Source organism: Emydura macquarii, unplaced genomic scaffold (assembly GCF_026122565.2).
Source record: "Emydura macquarii macquarii isolate MOO-44397 ecotype Brisbane River unplaced genomic scaffold, CSIRO-AGI_Emac_v2 contig_587, whole genome shotgun sequence".
Classification (NCBI taxonomy): domain Eukaryota; kingdom Metazoa; phylum Chordata; order Testudines; family Chelidae; genus Emydura; species Emydura macquarii.
Window position 1 is genome coordinate 3,403,476 of NW_027130724.1, and position 24,421 is coordinate 3,427,896.

Below are 24,421 nucleotides of genomic sequence, written 5' to 3' on the forward strand. Positions count from 1 at the left end.
TCCTTTTCCGAGGCCTCGTGTTCCAGGGACTTCTTGGTTCTAACTTGGATAAATCCTCCTCTTCTCTGCTGGACCCCTTGCTGTTCACCGCACATGCCGATTAACAACTCACTCCCCATCCACCTGTCGACAGCATCCAAGGATCCTCATTTTACACGCTACTCGTTTGTTTTCAGACACCATCGCCCTGGCTCTTGCAAAGAGAAAAGCAGGAATAAACTGGCCACCTATTATTGTTCTTCAAGTGCTGGTGCCTGAGTCACATAACCAACCACAGTTCGATAGCACTGGTGCAGATTTGTAATAGATTAGCTTTCCAGCAAAGAGCCTTTCTCCCACAGAGTCCATCTCCTCTCTGAGCCAGCCTGTTCTGTACTGCAAAGGTCATGATGCGTACCCTTCCCCCTCCCACCGTCTCACTCAGATGCGGGAGGAGCGTGGGTGGTGCCGCGTGCAGTTACAGGTATAAACCAGCAGGGCAGAGAGGAATGAACCTCAGGAGGCATAGAGCCTCTGCGTTTGTACGTTGGACGAGACTCCGTTAACAGGAAACAACACAAGAGGCAAGGTGAGACATTAGGTCACAGCCTGCCAACATGTCCAGACAGGCAACCACCACGAGGCGGGCAGAGAGCTCTGCAATTGTCTAGAAAAGCAGCACTCCAATGCGTCAGGCCAGGTCCTGGAAACCTTCATATAGTCCCACCGCCTATAGATCAAAGGGGTGGGTGAGCTGGGTATGTGGGAATTCACATAGCATTTCCTCTTTCTTCCTACTTCACTCCCAATTCTCCCGGAGGATAACTGGAGCCAGGCAGCACTGCCCCTCAACAAACAAGCGAGTGCATAAGCCACCGCAGCGACACAAAGCGTTGTCCAGATCTGGTCTTTGGTTCTGAGTCTCTGACACAACCCCATCATAACCATCTGAACACGACAGCTGATTTCCGGTTCCTTGGGTGGAGCCAGCAGCACTCATGCCATACTCGAGAGGGAAGGCTGCCCAGAAGCTCTATATTCAATCAGAGCTGGTGCTGCCGGCAACGTTCAGAGCTCTGACCCGTCTCTCTATGGACGGCAGCGATGATAGGAAGCAACGTGATTAGAAAGCGCACATGGGAAATCCGAAGGCTGAAGAAACGTCATCTTCTCTGTTTATTTCCCAGACTCATGCCTCTCCTGTCCACTGCTCCTGGACAGCTTGATGCAATGTCTGTTTCAACTGCAGCTGTGAACAGGAACATCCGCATCTGCAGCAGCCAGCCACAATTTATTCCAGTCGGCAGACAAATCCGATGGAGTCTGCCACACAGCACCCATCTTCAACATGCTGGGGCACATCAGTCAGAAGAGATGGTACCCATGGGAAGATCTGCTATACTCCCTATCTTTCCCCAGCTCACAGCCTGCTAGCCACATCCTTCTCTCAAGGAGCCCTCCTTCCTCTGATGCGGATGAGTGCAGAAAGGCAGACACAAAAGCATGGCAATGTTTTTGCATTTCTATAAAAGATGGTGACATCTCTTTTTATATTTTGTTAACTCGGGGCCTGATCTGAAATCCACTGAAGACGATGGAAAGACTTCCATTGGTTTTGGATCCTAACCTGTGTTTCCATTAGGGTACAGTTCTTTCCCCATACACAAGACCTGCAAGCTTGCATATGTGCACGCCTTGGAAAACCATGAACCCTGATTAACACTCACTTCCCCTCTGAGAGGGGAGCCAATATTAACATGAGACAATACTATCCCATCCACGACTTCATGACTCCTTCCCAGTAAGCGAGACTAATAAGGATACCCAAAGCATTAGATAGTGGGAGGTGGAGATGTGGTAATGGGCGAATTTAAATGTCTATGTTTATTTCATGCCTGAATAAATAAGACATGTATGCTCAGAGCCGCGCTGTGCTAGGCACTGTATATACAGACGATAATAGACAGTCTCTGTCACAAACAGCTTAAAATGTGACTAGACAAGGCATAGGAGATGTTGTTATCCCTATTTTACAGGTGTGAAATGGAGGCAGGGGGTGATTAAATGGCAATATCACAAGGAAAGTCTGTGGCAGAGCCAAGAACTGAACTGAACTGTTGAGTCACAGGCTAATGTCTTGACCATAACCCCATCCTTCCTCATATCACTAGTGCAACAGAATGCACTGCTGCTAAGTTTGCAAAAATTAATATAATGCGAGACGCACAAATAAAAATACTCCCAGCAGGGACCTTACCTGTGAGGCTTCTGCCTGGGCTAGTTAATAAATAAATAATAATAAAATTAAAATACAGCTCCTTTTGATGGCTGATTTTAGGACACTGAAACGTTGATGTCACCATGGGGGGGGAGAGGGGCAGAGGCATGAGGGGGAAGGTTGAGAATCTTACCCAGCCAGATCAGAAGGATCCAGTTGAGCCAGTCAGAGCTGGCCTGGGCTAGGCAGTACTTACATGCTGGTGTACATCCGCTGGCCATTTTGTTGGTTCTGCAGGCGAGTTTTCGCCAAGTCAATGGGAAACACACAGGTGACTCCAATCAACCCAGCTATCCCTCCATTGATCAGCTTGGCAGGTAAACTGCGAGGAGAGAAACAAATAGATGCATCGGCAACAGGGTATCAAAGGGAAAGAGAAATAAAAGAACCCTGACCTCCAACAGGAGTGCCATGAACTGAAATAAATCAAGACCCCATGAGCAAAAAATCATAATACATTGCACTTGGCACTTTTCACCTAAACACACTCAAAGTTCTCTGCCAGGGGTATCGTTTGTCCCATTTCAAGATCATATAGTGAATCAAGAGTGTCTGGATCCCCCACACAAGACACACTGCCATACTCTAGCCACTAACAAAAAACAAAACAAAACAAAAAACTATCCCCCCTAATTGTAAGGCATTTTCAGCAGTCTTATTGTGACCACTTCCTGCAGTATTGGGATCCTTCCAACTCCACAGAGGAGGGCTGGCCTTGTGGTTGAGGCCCAGAGTGTGATTTCACAGATCTGGATTCAATACCCTTGCTCTGCCACAGACTCCCTATATGACCCTGGGCATGTCATTTAATCTCTCTGTGCTTCAGTTCCCCATCTGTAAAATAGGAAGGATTATCATCCCCATTTCCTACTCTTTGTCCATCTTGTCTATTTAGACTGTCTCACCCCATATGTGTATGTGCAACAGCAGGAACAATGGGGCCCTGATCTCTTAAGGCCTTTACATGCTACTTTAATACAAATAAACAAACAACATTATACACAGCTGCTGTCCAATTCTGCCTCCCTTGTGTGACCTCTTGTCATAGACTTGGGGAAACCAAGTCATACCGGGAAATCTAGTACCCACCTGCAGATGGGAGGAAGTAGGAATAGAATCTGTATCTTCAAAAATCAGTTCCCCTTACCCCCCACCTTTTCCTCTCTGCCTTTTTCAGGCACAGAGCGCTGGCCACTTCTGTCCTACAGCTGGGAGGGCTGAGCAGAGCTTATCCAGGTTTGGTTCTTGTTGCTCCTGACCAGCCAGCAGGTGGCACTGCTGAGTGATACAAAATGCCCCACTGAGCTGTGACTTCAGGTGGTTTGGGATTCATTCAAAAACCAGGAGGAGGTCGGGTGAGGTAAAGTCTTTACCGGATAACGAGTAACAGGCCCCACTTTTCCAGACAGATGCCACTAAATAAAAGCATAGGCCTAGATTTGAGAAAATCCACCCACTTTGGCCCAGGATCAGTGAAACGTTTGCCCTGGCCCAATAATAAAGACACTGGGAGTGAAAGTTACACCCGTCCAGGGCCAAACGCTTTCTACAGTCACTCAAGAGCCAATGTCATCAGACCAATGGGGACAGTAGCGTGACCTGCTATAAAGGGTCTGATGTCTCACTAACCACCAGCAGTAGAAATGAATGCTTTACAACAGCAAAGGAAAGATGGCATCAGACAGGCACTTAACTAGTGGTTCCTGACACGTCAACTGCTAACATCACGTGGGAAAGACCAGTACAAAGGTGTTTCGTTGGCAGGATAGCCCTCTATGCTTTCAAACTCCACTCCTGGACCTGTGATCAGAGAAGACTATGTGCGTGTGAGGAATTAGATCCCTGGTATCGGTGTGACGACAGACAGCGGGGCCCTACAGACAGAGGTTAAGCTGAGTGCGTGTGGATACGGAGGAGTGAGGTTACACATAGCAAGGAAATCCCAGACAAAAGCAGGCTGTCTCGGGTTCAGGGGGTATGACAGGTGAGCTTTTTCATCTGCCTCTTTTACTTCTAAGCAGCTCTCACTGGCATCTATATGCACCACCGTTTTAAAGCTGACCCACCAGGCTGCTAGCGAGGGTCCAGCACCCTTTCCATCACTCGGAATGCCCGACATTTAAATACCCAATGAATGACCGATGTCGGAGACCGAGGAAGCCGCTTAGACCCTTCAAGTGCCCCCTGTCCAGCAAAGTGCAAGACACAGACCCTTGAATGGAGATCAGATATAAAACTGATGACGGATAAGCTCCCCTGATCACAGCTCAACAGACCGAGAGCTACTGACCCCACAGGGCTGCCTCAGAGGCCTCTCCCTTCTGAAGCTTAAATGGACACTGCTCACAGGATGCCAGCAGACAGGACCATCAGCGGCGTGCTGCTCTGAACTGCGGAAGAGGCAGGGATAAGTTGCTGGAGCAAAGCCAGATGAGCGGAAAAGCTGTTAGCTGAGGCAGAAGAGGTGGCCTGTTAACTCCTCTGCCATTCAGAGGCATTGCAAAGGGCTCAATAACGGATGACAGCTGCCCGACAGCAGAGACCAGGCTGCAGAAGCCGTCCAGCTACAGGCATCCTGGAAGGACTACTTCTCTATGACAGGCCTGACGGAAACCCTCTCAGGTTGAGGTGGCTCAGGGCCAGGGCATGAGAGAGAGAGTGTGTGTGTGTGTGTGCTGGGGGGGCCTCATGGAAGAGGTCTCAGAGCAGTGTTTCGAAGGAAGTAACTTCTGCTTTCCATGCACACACGGCAACATGCAGGTAGCTTTGGCAACACTAAAATCCCAAGGAGCGATTCTAGGGCTGGAGAGGTGCACACCACAGGAGAGGAGTCCCAATAGGAAGAGTCGGACTCCTGTAGAAAACCCCAGGGCTGAGGTGAGGGGGAATAAGAGTTAGATGCCATCTAGGCCCTGCCTCTCTTATCTTTCACCCCACAGATCAGAGGGACAAGTAGTGGCACCTCTGTATGTGGCAAAACACTGCCATTCTGTGTTTACATGTACACTCTTATTGGCTCTACAGTAAATCAGGGGTGCAAACAGCCAATCAATAGTTAGGCATTTTAACTCTCCCATTTGCAGACTCATACAGGACGCTGAACATCTTGCATCTACAAATTTCTACAGGTGCAAAAAAATACATCCACAACAGCAGAGGCCCCTTTAAAAACTCTAGCTTCCTGATCGAGAGACCCTGTTTCCAATAGCTATACTGGCATCTTCTAGACGCTAGTTCTCAGGGTGTCGCACATGAATCTTCCAGTAGGACCCACCCTGACAGATGAGGCTAGAGACAAGGTAAGTACCCTAGGCAGACAGGCCACCATTACAGGGCATAGCACTAGTGAAGCAAGACCAACATGCCAACGAAAGGAAAAAGAGGGACATTTATAGCCAATTGAACGGAGCACAGCTGATGCAATGGGACTTTATTACCTGGATCTGTTCGTGCAGCTAATGCAGAACAGGATCCTGACATCTAAATGCGATTTCAAAGCACCTGCTGGTAAATCCCAGTCTCACCAAGAGGAGAGTCAAGACTGGGGCTGCCTCAGCCCCCAGATTATCTCTGGAGTAACTCAGGCAATCTGCTGCAATAAGAAGCAATAATCGCTACGAAGGAATTGAGTGGGAGTGAGGAGCACAGCCACCTTGCTAGCACAGGACACGACAGACGTGGCATAGAGCACGACAAGTTCACACATTTCAGTGCAGAGCCCAGCGCTGCTGTACAAAAGTAAAAGGGGACAAACGAGAAGGCCTGGGCATGCTGACACATGCAGAGAACGCAAGGCCATGTGCAATTTGCAAGTGAGGGCTGTTCAAAGCTTTTCCCAACCTCTGTTATTTGAGGGTGGGAAAGCATTGCTCAATACACCTATTGCCTGTGGATTCAACTATTCTGATTCCTCCGGGGAACCAGCTAGAAGAAAACATGCATACAGACTAGTCTGGCCAAATAATAATTCTCTAGCATCACCCAGATGAGTTTTTCAAAGCACTTTGCATGCATAAATAGATCTAACTTCACAGCACCCATGTTAGGTGGGTATTATCCCCCAGTTTACAGATGGGGAAACCGAGAAACAGAACAAGTGGAAAGATGACTTGTGGTTAAGGCAGTGGACTGGAACTAAGATGATCTAGGTTCAATTGCCAGCTCTGCCACAGATTTTCCTGCGTGATCTTGGGCAAGTCACTCAAATCTCTTTGGATTAGCTCCCCATCTGTAAAATAGAGATAATACTACCTACTTACTGTCTGTCTTGTCTATTTAGATTGTAAACTCTTCTAGGCAGGTACCGTCTCTGACGGTGTGTATACACAGCCCCTACTGCATTTGGGATCTCTAAGTGCTACTGTAATATAAACAGAGATTACATGATTGCACAAATTTATACAGTAAGTGGATACAGGTGGGAACAGACCCATTACCCCTACTGATTAAAACACAAAAGATTGGGTTATGGGAGAATGGGAAGAAGTTCCTCATCGCTCTGTGCTCCATGTGCTAGTGCCAGCAGGGGTATGGATAGAGCAGTGGGCTGAGAAGGCATGCGGGTGGCGGCACGCAGAGGAGTATTCCCCTCTGCCTAGAATTCCCGTGTCCCGCACAACCACCAGCGCCCATTCAGCTAGAGCCAAGTCCGCAGCTATGACACACGTGTTGCACTCTGTTAGGGTTATCAGGCGTGGACAACCACTGGGCCTAGCAGAGACGAATCTGTGCTTGCAATTCAGTCTAAGGAAAGCGCACGCACGCACACACACCTCCTGAAGTCAGTTAATGGATGAGAGATGCCCACAATGTTGTTTCCTTGCTGCTGTTTGCTCAGCGGGGGGCCCTTTTCCATCAGCTGTCTCTGCCTTGCAGAAAAATAGCCCAATCGTGACAAGTCCCAATAAGGGTAGCACTTTTCTCACCACGCTCAGCACAACCGATCCAGAGCCCTTTGCCACAAGATAGCATCTGTTATCCGACCCGGGCTATCCCTCCCCCTCTGTACAAAGCTGCCACAGGAGACAATGAATTGGGGAGGCACTGACTGATAGTGGAGTCTGGGAGTCAGACAGCAGTCCCTTTTAACAGGAAATACTTTGTGAACAGCAAGTATAAACCCTGCCCATGCTAACAAAGATAAACCCATGCTTGGAACCATGCTTGGAACATGGTTCCTGGAAGGCCAAAAGCATGATCCACAATACACAGAAGCATATTCCAGGACAATCCAGGAGCACAACTGGCAAGCTACCTGCTGTGTCCTCAAATCACACTAGTTGTTTTAAACCTGGTGGCATCAGTGCTTTGATACTCAAGTGCCTATGATTCAGACAGACAGACTAGGTGTTAGGAAAAGGATAATAGGTCGCTGCTGCGTATTGTTCCAGAATAGAAAGCTCCAGATCCTCTGCTGGTGTCCATCAGCATAGCTCTTTTGATGATGTCAGTGTATTGAAGTCAACGGCATGACCCCGATTTAAAGCAGCTGAGGGACTGATCTTCAAAAAGGAGAGGTGAGGAAAGGAGAAAGAATGCATGAGGGGGATGAAACAGAAAACGGGGCGAGTAGGGCATGAAGAAAGGAAAAGACAAAAAGACATTACAAGAGAAGGAGGACCCAAGAAAGGAGAAAAGAAGAAGATAGGGGAGTTGTGACACTAATCACTCCTGTATTCACACACTACAAACTATTATTATAATCTTCATACAAAGTATGTCTTGTGAGGTATCATTTGAAAACTAAACTTGCTGATGGTATAATATTCTTGAGTGATGTATGTACAAGATGTGTATTCAGAGCTATGAATATATGCTGGAATTATAATTGCTGTGTACACACCAGGAACATCAGGGAGAGTTGTTAAAGAGGCGTATCCTAAATCAACGGAATGTGTGTTCACCTCAATTTACACAGAAGCACCAGAGTAGAGGACCATCAAGACAGCACAGGGAGGAGATGGCTGGGAAACAGAATAATCTGCATTTGAGCTAACAAGGGGGCAGGAAGAAAGAGCATGGAATTTCTTTCAGCATCAGACTCCGTGTCACCTCCCTCACAGCTTGAATAAACTTTACTTTGAGGGCTAACTTTCAGAATAATCCATTGCAAAGGTTGACTGGTCTATAAAGACCAGAGGGGCTGAGCCTCAAGTGAGAAGCAATTGAATCAACTGATTGCACTTTTATAGTACAGTAATATTGTATGCATAGAGTGAGGTCTTTTCTAATAGCTAATGATAGACACACTGGTGATCAATATACCGTGGTGAAAAGTACATATTAACACTATATGAGAAAATATGATCATGATAACAAAATGATATTATGTTTTAGAGAGCGTGTCCAAACAAAGGAAGAAGCAGGCAGATATGTAAATTAAGCATGGTGGAATCAGAACAATGGAAGCTCCATTTACATGCAGGGGGATGGGAAGGCCACAGGAAGGAAAGAACAGCACCAGGTCATCCTACCTCTTGAAACAAAGTCACTGAACTATGGAAGATATAAGCAGAGACAGAAGCCATCTTTGGCATCCATCACTAGACAGACACAAGGAAACAGAGCTCTGGCATGCCATGAAAGATGGGTCCTTCAGCCAAGGGGGTCCAAGTCTCTGGAAACTGAATATAGGTAGAAATCATCTTGAACAAAGTCTGAATCTTGCTAGATTAAGTTTTAGATGTTTTATTTTCACATTTTATTTGCTTGTAACCATTTGTAACTTTATTCCTTTTACTTGGCATCACTTAACTTATGTTTTGTTGTTTTTTTTATGTTTATTTTTTACTATAAACCAACTCAATGCAGTGTTTAAATGGAAGGGTGTATCTACCCAGTTAAGTTAATAAGCTGGGATGTGCTTGTGTGTCTTCAGAAGACCAAATGAACATCTTTCTGAACTGTCCAGGAGGAGGTGGGACATTACAGAACCCATGGTTTTGGGACGGAGTGAGTTGGGGTCACCCTGCAAGCAGTAACCAAGGTTGGTGGAAGCCAGAGTGGGACCATGGGGCTGTAGACTGAACTGCCAAACCAGGGGTATCTAGCACACACACACTCCAGGTGTGGCCCGCATGCTTGTAGGCTGGTTGTGAGAATCCCAGATTGGAAGCTACTACAGCAAAGCATTGCGAGGCACCCAGGGTTGCAGGGCAAGTGGTGACACAGCCCCTCACCGGTCTGGATTGCACCCCAAACCCAGTCACAAGAGTGGGGAAAGATTCACAAACTCTAAGGCCAGAAGGGATCATCAGATCATCTCGTCTAACCTGGTACAGAGAATCTCACCCAGTTACTCCTGACAAAAGGAAAAGCAAAACTTTTTACCTGATCTGTTTATCAGCCATTTAATTCAGACTTGATCCTGTTGAAAATCGATTTCTTCCTCCTGAATCTCCCTTAACTTCTTTTTTCCCCGCAGTCACTGCCTCTAAATCCTGGCGAGTGGTTCTCCTGAGAAGGGAGAGAGATAAACACAAGGAAACAAGATTGAGAACAAGAAACTTCACATTTCCACAAAATCCAAACCTCAGGAGGCAGAGTACACTGTAGGCAGGCTCCCTCCTCCACCATGCTCGGGACAGCCTGGTGTGTTGGGCCATGGCCATAGCCTCACACACACACAGTGCATCCCACAGGCTGCGTCCTCAGACAGGTGTGCCTGCATTTATGCCTGTAACACTGCACCTATGGAAGCCACTGACCCTGGTCACAGACACTCCTGCGGGCAGTTCCTGGACACACAACAGGAGAGGAAGGAGGGTTAGTTTTATCTTCTCTCACTCCTATTTTTAAAAGAAACAAGTTTCTCAGTGACTTTCCCTCTGCCATGCATAGGAGGAACAGTCAAGAAGCTGCCAGGCTGCGAAATCATCACACCCACCCACCTACCACATTGCCTCTAGCTGGCTGCCAAAAGCACCGTGCTCCAGCGCATGAGGAAAGACGGCAGATGCTGTGAGCACCCTGCAAGGTTTAAAGGGACAGCCGCATGTTTTGCAGCTGTCTGCTCTTGGGAGCAGGGGTTCAGACTGCCACACCATGTGTCTTATAGGGAGGAGCCTGCGCTCTGTATTATGCTGCCCAGAATTACCAGGGAGCTGCTGCAACCCAGCCCATGAAGGAACATAACCCTCAAAAGGGGGAAAATTTTTAATATCCAACATTTAGATTCCTTTATTATCTTTTCATTTCTTGCCACCTACTCCTCCTCTCTGAAAGCAGCTGGTACCCAGCTGCCATGTGGTAATGCTGGGCTTCTCATCTGCTCACTGGTAAGTAGCTGCAGACAAACTCTTTGCTCACTGGCTCAGCAATGAAGCGTACCACTAGGCCACCCATCAGAGTCCTTTCAAAACACACACACAATTTGATGGCTCTTAGCGTTTGCGACACGGAGGCATGCACAGAGCTGCATGGAGCCAGCTACAGTGCACCAGGCACTGCATAAGATTCCACACACAGACACAGCACTGCACGCACCTCAGTCTTGAGCTGCAACCTCCACCTCCCTCCTGATATTCCAACTTGGGGGGGGTGTGTGTGTGTGTGTGTGTGTGTGTGTCTCAGGCAGACACTTCTGGTTTCAAGGAGAGGTTTGGTGGTATTATCTGCACAGCCATCCACCTTGATTAGGCTGAGCCTTCAAATCCATTTGCACTTGAGATCCAGGACTCATTTGAAGCCACGAGAGGCCAATGCACTAACCCGCTGGGGAATGGAGCTCTTTCTAATATACTCAGCTCTGACCTCATTCACCTGCATCTCTTCCAGGGTTCCTTTTCAACCAATCAGTCTCCTTCAAAATTAGTGAAGGACAGGTGAGAATAACATTACTAAAATCCCTATAAACCAAGGTCTTGACTACACACAAAACGTGTAGCATTAAACAGTTGCAAACTCCTATGCAGACACACTTATTACAGTTTGAGAGCATAATTTCATTTAGCTTTAACTTAAAGTGACTGAGAATCAGTTTAACAGACACAAGTCATTCTTAAGAATGCACACACACAAAGGGGTTTGCACTGGCTTAACTTCACACCTTTTGTTAAACTGGTGCAACTCCATGGAAGCAAACCCTACACCACGAAAACTCACCGGTAACAACTGCAATAAATAGGATGTTCCCTTTTATGGATAAAAGAGGTCTGGCCAATTCCACACACACTCCTCATACAGCTCTACTGCCATTATAGAGCCATAAGGTTCCCAAGATGCTTTTTACAATAGGACTTTTGCCAAAATATGTGGTCCCATCACTTCTGTGTACTAGTCAGCTGCTGCCCTCCACCCCAGAGACAGCAGCATTTCAGAGATACAGCATAATATGTATAATAGTTCAACATACAAAACACTGTAATGTTAAATATTTACATTTTGACTGGTCGAGAGGAAAAATGGATGCTCAGGAGACAGGTCACCACGTAACTTCTTAATTTCCCAGGACACTGGGGATGGTACAGAGTAAAGATCCTGTAGTTTGGTCTTGTAGCTAAGACACTGGATTAGGAATCAGAAAACCTGGATTCAGCTCCCAGCTCTGCTACAGGGGGTCTGAGTGTGTGTGTGAGTGAGTGTCAGACTGATTTAGAGCAAGTCACAATCTCCATTCCCCATCTGGGAAATGAGAAAGGAGTCTTCAGGGCAGGTAGATTTGTGTGTGTACAGCACCTAGCACTGCAGAGCCCTGTACCCCCAGAACTACCAGACTCAAAGGGAGAGTTCGGGAAGACCAATCACACCTGGAGATTTTGAGCATTAAACTATGACAGAAGGCGAGCCTATCCCAGCTTTGTTTGGAAAGGGCTTCAGCTTTTGATACTGTCTCTCACAGTATTCTTATCAGCAAGTTAAAGAAGTATGGGTTGGATGAATGGACTATAAAATGGATAGAGAACTGGCTAGAGCATAGGGCTCAACGAGTAGTGATCAATGGCTCCATGTCTAGCTGGCAGCTGGTCACAAGCGGAGTGCCCCAGGGGTCGGTCCTGGGGCTGGTTTTGTTCTACATCTTCATTAATGATCTGGAGGATGGGGTAGATTGCACCCTCAGCAAGTTTGTGAATGACACTAAGCTGGGGGGAGTGGTAGATACCCTGGAAGGTAGGGATAGGATACAGAAGGACCTAAACAAACTGGAGGATTGGGCCAAAAGTAATCTAATGAGGTTCAACAAAGAAAAGTGCAGAGTCCTCCACTTAGGAAGGAAGAATCCCATGCACAGCTATGGACTGGGGACTGACGAGCAAGGCAGAAGCTCTGCAGAAAAGGACCTGGGGGTAATAGTGGATAAGAAGCTGAATATGAGTCAGCAGTGTGCCCTGGTTGTCAAGAAGGCTAATAGCATATTGGGCTGCATCAGGAGGGGCATTGCCAGCAGGTCACGGGAAGTGATTATTCCCCTCTATTCGGCATTGGTGAGGCCGCATTTAGAATATTGTGTCCTGTTTTGGGCCCCCCACTACAAAAAGGATGTGGAGAAGTTGGAGAGAGTACAGCGGAGGGCAACCAAAATGATTAGGGGGCTGGAGCACAGGACTTATGAGGAGAGGCTGAGGGAACTGGGCTTGTTTACTCTGCAAAAGAGAAGAATGAGGGGGGATTTGATAGCAGCCTTTAACTACCTGAAAGGGGGTTCCAGGGAGGATGGGGCTAGGCTGTTCTCGGTGGTAGCAGATGACAGAACAAGGAGCAATGGTCTCAAGTTGCAGTGGGGGAGGTCTAGGTTGGACATTAGGAAAAAGTTTTTCACTAGGAGGGTGGTGAAGCACTGGAATGGGTTACCTAGAGAGGTGGTGGAATCTCCATCTTTAGAGGTTTTTAAGCTGCGGCTTGACAAAACCCTGGCTGGGATGATATAGCTGAGGTTAGTCTTGCTTTGAGCAGGGGGTTGGACTAGATGACCTCCTGAGGTCCCTTCCAACTCTATGATTCTATGATGCCAATTTGCAAAGCAGGCCCAATTGCCAATTTAAATCCCACCAGGGCACTTGCTGTATTCTCCAGAATCCTATAATTCATTTTAAGGTATGAAATGAAGTTCCATGCTCCCTGGCTGGGAAGATCTCAGCACTGTGCCAGACTCCAGTTCCTCTAACAGCATGATACTAACTAGCTCCATCCTGCATCCAGCAAGGGGAAATTCAGGCTAGGAAGAGGAGCCACAGTGAGAGGATACCATCCCTGGGAAATTCCCAGAAAGTTAACACACTCAACAAGAAAATAGAGAAATTAAACAGGGAAGGAAAAGAAAAATCTATATATAGGCGCAGGACTCTTCATAACCAACAATGCAAAAACAAAACAATCAAGTGAAGCTTCTGAAGCAGAGCAAGTGCCCAGACTCTTTGGGCATGTTTCAGGGATTCTCATCCTCACAGTCAGGACTCGTCTACACTTGAAACACTACAGTGCCACTGTAGGGCTTCAGTGTAGACACGGATGCTGACGGGAGGGCTTCTCTCATCAGCAAAGGTTATCCAACTCTGTGAGTTGCTAGGTCGATGGACGAATTCTTCAACCTAGCGCTGTCTACACAGGATTTAGGTCGTCTTAACCATGTCGTTCAGGAGTATGGATTTTTCACACCCCTGAGCGCCGTAACGGGGTCAATCTAATTTTCTAGTTCAGACCAGCCCTAAATCCCCACCCTGCAGCTGGACTGTGTCTGCAGCAAGACTGATGGTGCCAAGGAAGGTGCGAATGTCTCCCTGAAAACCATCACATGGCCACTCCAAAATGCTATAGGCTGGCACCACTGTGAGACCAGGGCTTCAGCCCCACTTTTCTGCAGCCCAGGTAACAAAGGGATTCCGCGAATGACTGGTTGCAAAAAGGGATAGGAAAAAAGGAAAATCCAATATCTCCCTAACCTATAACACCAGAGAAAGACCGTCTCTCTTGTCCCTGAGTGTTTCATTCATTCAGCAAACAGAGATGTTTTCTATGCGTCCTTCTTTTAAGCGGGGCTAGCCAATGAGCCCTAAATAGTGGCAATTCCTGGATCTTGTACGCCATGCCTTATTAAGTAGGAAAAACTGCACAGGGGATGAATTATGGGGTATTAATTTTTGCCTAGCATGTTGTTAATGCAGCCAGGCACGGACTAACGCCCCATTTTCCACGCACCGGGATATCCCTTTTATGTTTATTAAAATGATGGAACAGATTAGTTTTAGCATGACATGCACATCCTTCATTGTTTGAGGAAGCTCTGAAGTTCTAAGCAGTGAATCCTAGGGAAGGACCATGGGACAGAGCATATTAATGGCGTGCTCATTAAGGGTAGATATGCTGCATTACAGCCAATGCTGCAGATTATAGACATCTGCCTGTTTTATAAATGCCTGCAAGTGGTTAATGCTATAATCCATATTAACCGTGCTGGGCCCAGTACTAGTCTACATCAGTGGTTCTCAATCTTTTCCAAACCAGAACCACCTCAGGACAGCAGTCCCATCTCACCAGACCCCAGTTCCACCAGCTAAACCCACAGCCACTTAGCAATCTGGAAGGGCAAGTGGTCACAACAGCCCAGGCTCAGACTCTAGGACACAGGTTATACACCTCTGGAGTACTGGGGACCCTAGTGAATGCCTCTGCAGCTTTCTGTTCCCACAGCTTTTCAATAGCCCTTAGCCACACTGGTTTTTTAATCCCTGGTGTAGCTGCATCAGGGCAAACTCCCAGCATACAGCTCATTTGTATTGGTTTCAAACCAGAGTAAACCGTACTATTACAAGTCACACTGGATTGGCAAAATCATGTCTACATAAAGGATTTGCCCTGGTGAAGCTGCACCTCTGGTCAAAGTCCTAGTGTAGACAAGACTCACATTCCAAAGATTAAATTATCTCTTCCCCCACCTTCTCTCTCACTTTCTGTAGCCATTCCCACTAATTTCAGTGATGTCGGTGAGGGAAATCAGAGCTGCCGAGTGCATTGTCTTTCTTCCCTCCCAAGGAAATGCCAAGAATAGATTAATACAATTTGTTGCGGAAAGAGTCAACATGGTTTTGTAAAGGGAAATCATGCTGCATCAATCTACTAGAATTATTTGAGGGAGTCAACAAGCATGTGGACAAGGGTGATCCAGTGGATATAGTGTACTTAGATTTTCAGAAAGCCTTTGACAAGGTCCTTCACCAAAGGCTCTTAAGCAAAGTAAGCTGTCATGGGATAAGAGGGAAGGTTCTCTCCTGGATCAGTAACTGGTTAAAAGATAGGAAACAAAGGGTAGGAATAAATGGCCAGTTTTCTGATTGGAGAGAGGTAAATAGTGGTGTCCCCCAGGGGTCTGTACTGGGACCAGTACTGTTCAACATATTCATAAATGATCTAGAAAAAGGGGTAAACAGTGAGAGGGCAAAATTTGCAGATGATACAAAACTATTCAAGATACTTAAGTCCAAAGCAGACTGTGAAGAGTTAAAAAGGGATCTCACAAAACTGAGTGACTGGGCAACAAAATGGAAGATGAAATTCAATGTTGATAAATGCAAAGTAATGCACATGGGAAAACATAATCCCAACTATACATATAAAATGATGGGGTCTAAGTTAGCTGTTACCACTCAAGAAAGAGATCTTGGAGTCATTGTGAATAGTTTTCTGAAAACACCCAATCAATGTGCAGCGGCAGTCAAAAAAAACTAACAGAATGTTAGGAATCATTAGGAAAGGGACAGATAAGACGACAGAAAAATATCATACTGCCTCTTTACAAATCCATGGTATGCTCATATCTCGAATACTGTGTGCAGATCTGGTTGCCCCATCTCAAAAACTGGTATATTAGAATGGGAAAAGGAACAGAAAAAGGCAATGTTATGATTAAGGGTGTGGAAAAGCTTCCATATGAGAAGAGATCAATAAAATTAGGACTTTTAATCTTGGAAAAAAGACAACTAAGGGGGGGACATGACAGAGGTCTATAAAATCATGACTGGTGTGGAGAAAGAGTAAATAACACTTCCTTTTTCACTTTCTCATAACACAAAAACTAGGGGTCACCAAATGAAATTAATAGGCAGCAGGTTTAAAACGAACAAAAAGAAGTATTTCTTCACACAATGCACAGTCAACCTGTGGAACTCCTTGCCAGAGGATATTGTGAAGACTATAATGGGGTTCAAAAGAAGAACTAGATAATTTCATGGAGGATTGGTCCATCAATAGCTATTAGCCAGGATAGGCAGGGATTGCTGTTTGCCAGAGGCTGGGAATGGCCGACAGAATGGATCACTTGATGATTACCTGTTCTGTTCATTCCCTCTGAAGCACCTGGCACTGGCCACTGTCGGCAGACAGGATACTGAGCTAGATGGATCACTGATCTGACCCAGTATGGCTCTTCTTTGGTAATAAAATTCTGACAAAGCTACGGAAATCTCCAGGGAAACTGAAGCTTGTGAGCCCCATATCCTGTGTTGGCTGTGTTGGATCAGATCAAAGCTTTGTATTACAGCTAAAAACAACTCCCTTTGCATTTCTTATTGAGAGGGGCAGTTACACAAATTGAACAAAACCAATTTAAAAAGACACTTCAATCTCATTCTGCCACCCCCTCCCCCACCCACACCTCAAACTACATTCACTCTCTAGCACAGTGCCCCACCCTTAACCTGCCTTTCCAATGCCTAGCTCCCCGAAACAACCCCAAAGAGATGAAACTACCACACCTGGCTCCATCAGATAGCACCACAACACAAACCCAGGGAGCTTCAAATGCCAATGTGTTCCTCCATGCAGTCTGCCAAGGAGGAAATATTCACAGAAGAGAAATTAATAGATCTCTCTCATACCACCCCCAAACACACACACACACACAAACACACACACACTTACTTTAATCTCTGACGTACTGCCCACAACTGAGTCCCCTTGCATCAAATTTTACCCCTTCCAACGGACAAGCAGTTTTCTTCAGGGACTGCAACCTTAGTATCTCTGACCCCTTTGGTGCAAGCGTATCCCTGTGCACCTGGCTGGTTATTAACCTTTGTTTCCCCTCACTTTATCACGTGAAGGAAAGTGCTTTATCAGAGAATCACAGTCCATGCTGTGTGTGTGCAAATGCTCTTTGTGCAAACAGACTGCTGCATGGGGAGAGCAGAGAAGCAAGGGGGAGGAACAGGAATGGCAGGCGTTTGCTGGGACCCTCAAGTACTTTGGTTGACCTGACTAGATGATGAAAGACACTTGAGGCTGGTGTAGTGCATGTCCCATTCAAAGCAAGCCCTAGCAATCTGATTCTCACCACAGCCCTCGGAGGGAGGTCAATAAGGATCATTGTCCCCAGGGGTAAAATGAGGTGGCAGGGATTGAGTAACATGCACAAGGCATGGAGTTAGCACACAGCAGTTCCTAACCCTCAGTCCCCTGGTCCTGCCATCAGGCCATGCCCCTCTACTTCAACTAGAATGCTGATCAGGCATGGATTCAGGTGAAACGCACTTGTATCGAATGAAGACTTGGGGGCTCCCCAAACCCATTGAACGTTTCCAGTTAGAGTGAGGGAAGTGCTGCAGTTGCAAACTTTCAGCTCTCCTTCAGACCCATCTGCTCAATTCCCTCCAGGGTCAGTAGATTTGCCAAGTTTGGAAAACTCCCATTCAAAGTGCAGGGCACAGATCAGCTGATCTGGCTGAAGCTACCTTCACCCACCAATGCTGCTCAAGGGACATACACCTGGACACTAAGACAGTATTGCGGAGAGCCCCAGAATCCTGCCGGGGTCACCCCTTTGCAGTAGGGCATCATCTGATCCACCTTTGCGCTCTGAGGAGGCCAGCAGACAGTCATTCTCTGGAGACAGCTGTCTCACCTGGGCGAGATGCCACTTTTGCAGAAGAGATCAGCAAAACCTGCACTTGTCACCCAGGTCTCTTCCGCACAGCCTGGCCCCCAAACATGTGACTAACCCCCAGAGCCAGTTTTTAAACCAAGGAAGCCCACCTTCACACCTATTCCCAGCACAAGATGATTCCAACCACAGCCTAATCTTCAGAAGCTCTCCTGTCGACACTGCGCTGTCCACCCCGGCACTTAAATCAGCGTAAATTATGTCGCTCAGGGGAGTGGCTAAATCACACTCCGAGCAACATAGAAGTTATGTCGACTTAAGCTGTACTGTAGCCATAGCCTCAGTCTTTGGGCCACCTGAGTGCAGACTCTTCCTATCTTGCTACTTTATTTGAAAATTGTTTGTCATGGAGCAGGTCCTTAAGGAATCCATTTTAAGGCACTTGGAGGAGAGGAAGGTGATCAGGAACAGTCAACACGGATTCACCAAGGGAAAGTCATGCCTGACCAACCTGATTGCTTTCTATGATGAGGTGACTGGCTCTGTGGATGTAGGGAAGGCGGTGGATGTGATATACCTTGACTTTAGCAAAGCTTTTGATACTGTCTCGCACAGTATTCTTATCAGCAAGTTAAAGAAGTATGGGTTGGATGAATGGACTATAAAATGGATAGAGAACTGGCTAGAGCATAGGGCGCAACGTGTAGTGATCAATGGCTCCATGTCTAGCTGGCAACCGGTCACAAGTGGAGTTCCCCAGGGGTCTGTCCTGGGGCCGGTTTTGTTCAACATCTTTATTAATGATCTGGAGGATGGGGTAGATTGCACCCTCAGCAAGTTTGTGGACGACACTAAGCTGGGGGGAGTGGTAGATACCCTGGAGGGTAGGGATAGGATACAGAGTGACCTAAACAAACTGGAGGATTGGGCCAAAAGAAATCTAATGAGGTTCAACAAGGACAAGTGCAGAGTCCTCCACTTAGGAAGGAAGAATCCCATGCACAGCTATAGACTGGGGACCGACGAGCTGGGCAGCAGCTCTGCAGAAAAGGACCTGGGGGTAACGGTGGATAAAAAGCTGGATATGAGTCAGCAGTGTGCCCTGGTTGTCAAGAAGGCTAATGGAATATTGGGCTGCATTAGGAGGGGCATTGCCAGCAGGTCACGGGAAGTGATTATTCCCCTCTATTCGGCATTGGTGAGGCCGCATTTAGAATACTGTGTCCAGTTTTGGGCCCCCCACTACAAAAAAGATGTGGACAATTTGGAGAGAGTGCAGCGGAGGGCAACCAAAATGATTAGGGGGCTGGAGCACAGGACTTATGAGGAGAAGCTGAGGGAACTGGGCTTGTTTAGTCTGCAAAAGAGAAGAGTGAGGGGGGATTTGATAGCGGCTTTTAACTACCTGAAAGGGGGTTCCAGGGAGGATGGGGCTAGGCTGTTCTCGGTGGTGGCAGATGACAGAACAAGGAGCAACGGTCTCAAGTTGCAGGGGGAGGTCTAGGTTGGACATTAGGAAAAGTTTTTTACTAGGAGGGTGGTGAAGCATTGGAATGGGTTACCTAGGGAGGTGGTGGAATCTCCATCCTTACAGGTTTTTAAGCTGAGGCTTGACAAAGCCCTGGTTGGGATGATATAGCTGAGGTTAGTCCTGCTTTGAGCAGGGGGTTGGACTAGATGACCTCCTGAGGTCCCTTCCAACTCTAATATTCTATGATTCTATGTCGACTTAAGCTGTACTGTAGCCATAGCCTCAGTCTTTGGGCCACCTGAGTGCAGACTCTTCCTATCTTGCTACTTTATTTGAAAATTGTTTTGTGATGTGCAAAGACTGGGACTAGGAGGAGGCCAGCCTCATTTTCACTGGCTACTCAAGACAAGTTTTGCAGCTATTTCTTGCAAGGCCACTAGCCCACTGAGCACACTCAGCTGATGTGTCTTTTTGATCAGTGATGACACCCAGTAATTGGTACAGTACGAGCAGACACTAAACAGAATGTCAGGAAAGGACTAGCAATCCGATAGCTGAACTAGTCCAAACCAGGTCCAGATCACTGGGACTGCAGCTTATGAACAGAGACAAACCCGCTTTCCAAGTAGGAGACGACAATCCCAGGAAGCAGAGCTCAGATTCAGAGAGAGGCTGTGGGGAAGAGGAGATGGAGCCTGGCACAGGGAGGATAAGGGAAGATTTTACACACAACAGGACTGTGGCCCAGGCCTGCAGAGGTGGTGATCTCAGCCCAGCTCCGAGAACAAGTCTGCTGAGTATAACCAGCACCACTGTAAGCGGTCTATGCAGAGAGGCCAATTCTGCTCTCACCCTGGAAGACAACCTTCTAGCTCAGGGCTACCCCTAGCATCCTGCCTCCCTGCAGGGAACATCTGGGGGGATTCTTACTTTGCTGATGCTTCTGCTATGGTCAAAGAAAGGCCTTCAGTCTCCAGGGCCATTAGGACAGCATCTCTAACAGCACTAAACTTAATTATATCAGGCACCACCAATCCCCTGCCTGCCCACCCCCACACCTCTCACACCATTTATCCAAGCAAGGATGTCCTGCAGGGCAGTGGCTCTCAACCTTTCCAGACTACTGTATCCCTTTCAGGAGTCTGATTTGTCTTGTGTACTCCCCAAGTTTCACCTCACTTAAAAACTACTTGCTTACAAAATCAGACATAAAAATACAGGCGTGTCCCAGCGCACTAATACTGGAAAAGTGCTGACTTTTTCATTTTTATCATACAATTATACAATAAAATCAATTGGAATATAAATATTGTACTTACATTTCAGTGTAAGAGCAGTATAAACAACTCTGTCTGCATGAAATTTTAGTTTTGTACTGACTTCACTAGTGCTTTTTATGTAGCCTGCTGTAGGCAAATACTTACATGAGTTGATGTATTCCCTGGAAGACCTCTGTGTTCCCCCAGGGGTATGTGTACCCCTGGTTGAGAGCCACTACTCCAGGGTACTGTGTTAACCTACACAGTGCTTGGGGATTGGAGGCATTTGACTCCCCCATTTGATGCCTCTCAATCCATCCCAAGTCTGCAGTTAGGATAAGTAACCACATCACTATTCCCACACTGTATCAGTTAGTGTAGTTTACATATTAAAACAAACACTTTCCCAACAACACTGAGCAGCATGCACCCTGCCAAGCATCACTAATAGTACAGCAACAACTCAGTTGCTGCAATGACATTTTGGGAATGTAAATGAACATTTCCAGAGAGAAGCCGTCTAGCCTCCTGCCATATGTCACTGTGTATTGGTGCTGAGAAATCTTCCCCAGGGGCTCCTGGTGAATCAGGCACTGCTCTCTCATAATACTTGAAAAAATGAAATGACCTCATCTATATGTCCTTTCTGCTCTCCATCGACCTTTCAGACTGTAGGCTCTTTCAAGCAGGGACCGTCTGAGTTGTACACAGCGCTTGGCACGCCACTGGTACTTCAATAATAAAATATCAATGCCCCCCCCCGAATTACTTGATGGCATTGTCCCCTTGCATTACACAGTGGCACCTCTCTACATCGCAAACACAGAATGCTGCCAAAAATAAAAGCCTGTCAGGGTTACAGATCTGAACTCATCACCTGGCCTCAGAAGCACAAAGCTTAGGGGCTGGGCATCTCTGCCATCTGCACAGACTGTGCCTTTAAGCAGAAAGCAGGGAAGGAATCTCTTCCCCTTCCCCCCAGCTTTGCTCTCAGGCAGACCAGACCAAAGTCCCTGAAGGTAGGGAGTGTGTGGGGGAGGGGGGGAGGCGGTCAGGCCAAGCAGCTTTCCAATTGGCTGCTGGGCAAGAGGGGGCAGTGAAGCCACAGGAAGGCCTCTGCTGGGATGCCACTGCTGCCCCCCAGTCCACAGCAGGCAGGCTCCCTAGCCCTGCAAGGAAGGAAGGCATTCCTACCACATCCTGCCCATAGAACAGCAGCAACTCTGTAGCTCAGTTCTCTCCCTCAGCTACTTCACAGGGCTTTTCTCTTCCCTGTGGTTTAAAAGGGTGATCCCCTTAGGCTGTAACCTCGCACAGGTGCGGGCTGCCCTTCAATCTCAAGCCAGATATGGCCTTCTGACAGCAAACCTGCCCTGGCAGTAGGCTGGAGACTTGCAGAACAGCAGGTCAAACTGCGCACATCTCCCGCTGCCACATCCCCCAAGCGTCTCGAAACAGGCCTGTTATCTCAGGCGCCTTCAACCTTTTCCATGCGGTGACCCTGTGTTACAATAAAAAAAAAAAAAAGTCTCAAGGACCCACCCACCATCTAGTCATAAAAAAGTGTGGCCATGTGCCCCCTGGGGGGAAGGTCACGACCCCCAGGTTGAGAACCTGCACATTATAAAGGCATTCAGCTGTGCAGACTCAACACAGTTCATGCTTCACAGACATGCCAGAATGTCCGAGCGAGCATGTAAAACCAGTGGCTAGAGCACATGACTGGCAGCTGGAATGGCTGAATTCTAATCCCAGCTCTGCCACTGACTCACTGTGTGACCTCAGGCAAGTCCCTTCACCTCCCTACACAAGATTTTAAAGATGGAGTTGTGATTTGCTGAGCACCCGCACTCTCTGAAGATCAGGCCCCCTTTAAGGCATCTCAAGTTGGGCTCTCAAAAATTGAGGCAGTCCAAAAAAATCACTAGTCACTTTTGAAAATCTTGGTCTCTGTGTCTCTTGTTTCCCCATCTATAAAATGGGGAGAAGAATTCTTTCCTCATAAGGGTGCTGAGAGGCTTAATTCATGGAAATGTATAATGCATTGAGACCTCCTGGATGAAATGAGCTATGAGGGTAATGAAAACAGAATAATTCTCCTGTAAGTGGCACTTAACTGGTTAATAAACTGACAATTTCACCTACCAGGTTCTCTACCCTGCTCAGAACATGGTGATCAGCTGTCAGAAGACATTGAGAGGGAAAGTGCTGTGATAGCGCCAAGTACCAGCAACATCGGAGGGGGACAATCTTTAAACTGGATCACTCTTCCTCCTTCTGCGTGATCCAAGGAGCCAATGGCTGGCAAATATCTCCAGAGCCCATTTTGTGAATGTGTTCCAAATTCCCCCACAATCCCAACCCCCCGGAGCTGTAATCTTCCTCTCTAACAGGAAACCAAGAAAGCCATTTTCTCTCTGACATTTCTGCCACGAACAAGGCAAACAGAGATTCCAGACAGGGGCATGGGCTCACGTAACTTCTGCTACTTGTATTATTTGTACCATGGTAGCACTTAGCAGCCCAAGCCATGGGCTATGACCCCACTGTGCTAGGCGCTGTACAAACAGGACAAAAATCCATGAGCCAAAGAGCTTACAACTTAACTAAGTTCTGCATTGCAGGAGGGAGATCCTTTAGGTCAGCCCAATGTAAGACCCAGACTACTAGCAAAACCATCTCTTGCAAACTGCTCGGCACCCCCTACACAGGGTAGAGAGAGCCCCGACTCCCCAGGTTCTTCTACAGGCATCTATCCGCACAGCCACTGAGCACCTTCACGGTGAGTTGAGGCTGTCTAGCACCTTGGAGAAAAACTGTCCCAAAAGCCCCTATGAAAAACAAACATGTTTCTGCTTAATTGGTGGGACTGTCTCTTTTTATGGACAAGACTGAGCCATGCTCTCCATAAGCCACTCACCCCAGCACAGGGAGAAGAAGAAGTGAGGATAAGCAGTGGCTGCTTAGACTCAGAAGGGAGGTGTTCTTTGATGTGCACTTTTCTCTCCTGTTGCTCCATACGTGGGGCCCTGTTGGGACTTCTCCATCGGTCAGTACAATCCCTTCTGCTGGTTCATCTGAATCAGTGTCCAGCGAGCAGCACCTCATGGAAGAGGAGTCCAGTTCAGAGGAGGTCACCACACTGCTTCCAGTGCAGAAGAGTCACTTTCAGGCCAGCCACACTCCAGAATGGCTAACAGGAGTGCGTAGCAGGGCCTGTAAAGACGTCCAATCAGCCATGCAACTGCAGGCTGGTTAGGCTCAGGGTGTGTCTATGTTGCAATCACAGGGCTTAACTGCAGCTCGAGCTGACAAAGCTAATGACTAGCCTGGGTCACAGAACAGTGAAGTCACAGCAGCGCAAGTTTCAGCCCAGGCTGTAGAAAGCCACCCGGAACCCTGGGTAATCACTCATGGGACTAGCCCGCACTGCCACGGCTTCTTTGCTCCAGGACGCGAGTTAGACGGATAAAAGCTAGCTCAGGTATGTCAGCTCAAGCCGCAATCACTCCCTGTGACTGCAGGACAGGCAGACCCTCAGACTGAAGGACCAAAGGCAAAAGGCAGGTCTGCATTGACCTGAAATGAACTCCAGCTACACCCTGAAAATCTTGTCTGCGCTGGGA

General features: G+C 47.3%; 1 protein-coding gene across 4 annotated transcripts in view; it reads right to left on the reverse strand.

The window, feature by feature from the left end:
• Nucleotides 1-24,421, reverse strand: part of SLC25A22 (solute carrier family 25 member 22) — an 87,477-nt gene that overhangs the window by 34,209 nt on the left and 28,847 nt on the right. For 3 of the 4 annotated variants that reach the window (XM_067540538.1, XM_067540537.1, XM_067540535.1), the window contains exons 2-3: nucleotides 9,587-9,712; nucleotides 2,454-2,579 (exon numbers count right to left, since the gene is read on the reverse strand). In XM_067540538.1, the coding sequence (XP_067396639.1) occupies nucleotides 2,454-2,579; nucleotides 9,587-9,606 (146 nt within the window). In that variant the 5' untranslated portion in view covers nucleotides 9,607-9,712. Of the gene's footprint in view, nucleotides 1-2,453; nucleotides 2,580-9,586; nucleotides 9,713-17,107; nucleotides 17,213-24,421 lie in introns of those variants that run through there. The other variant, XM_067540534.1, reaches the window with a different exon arrangement.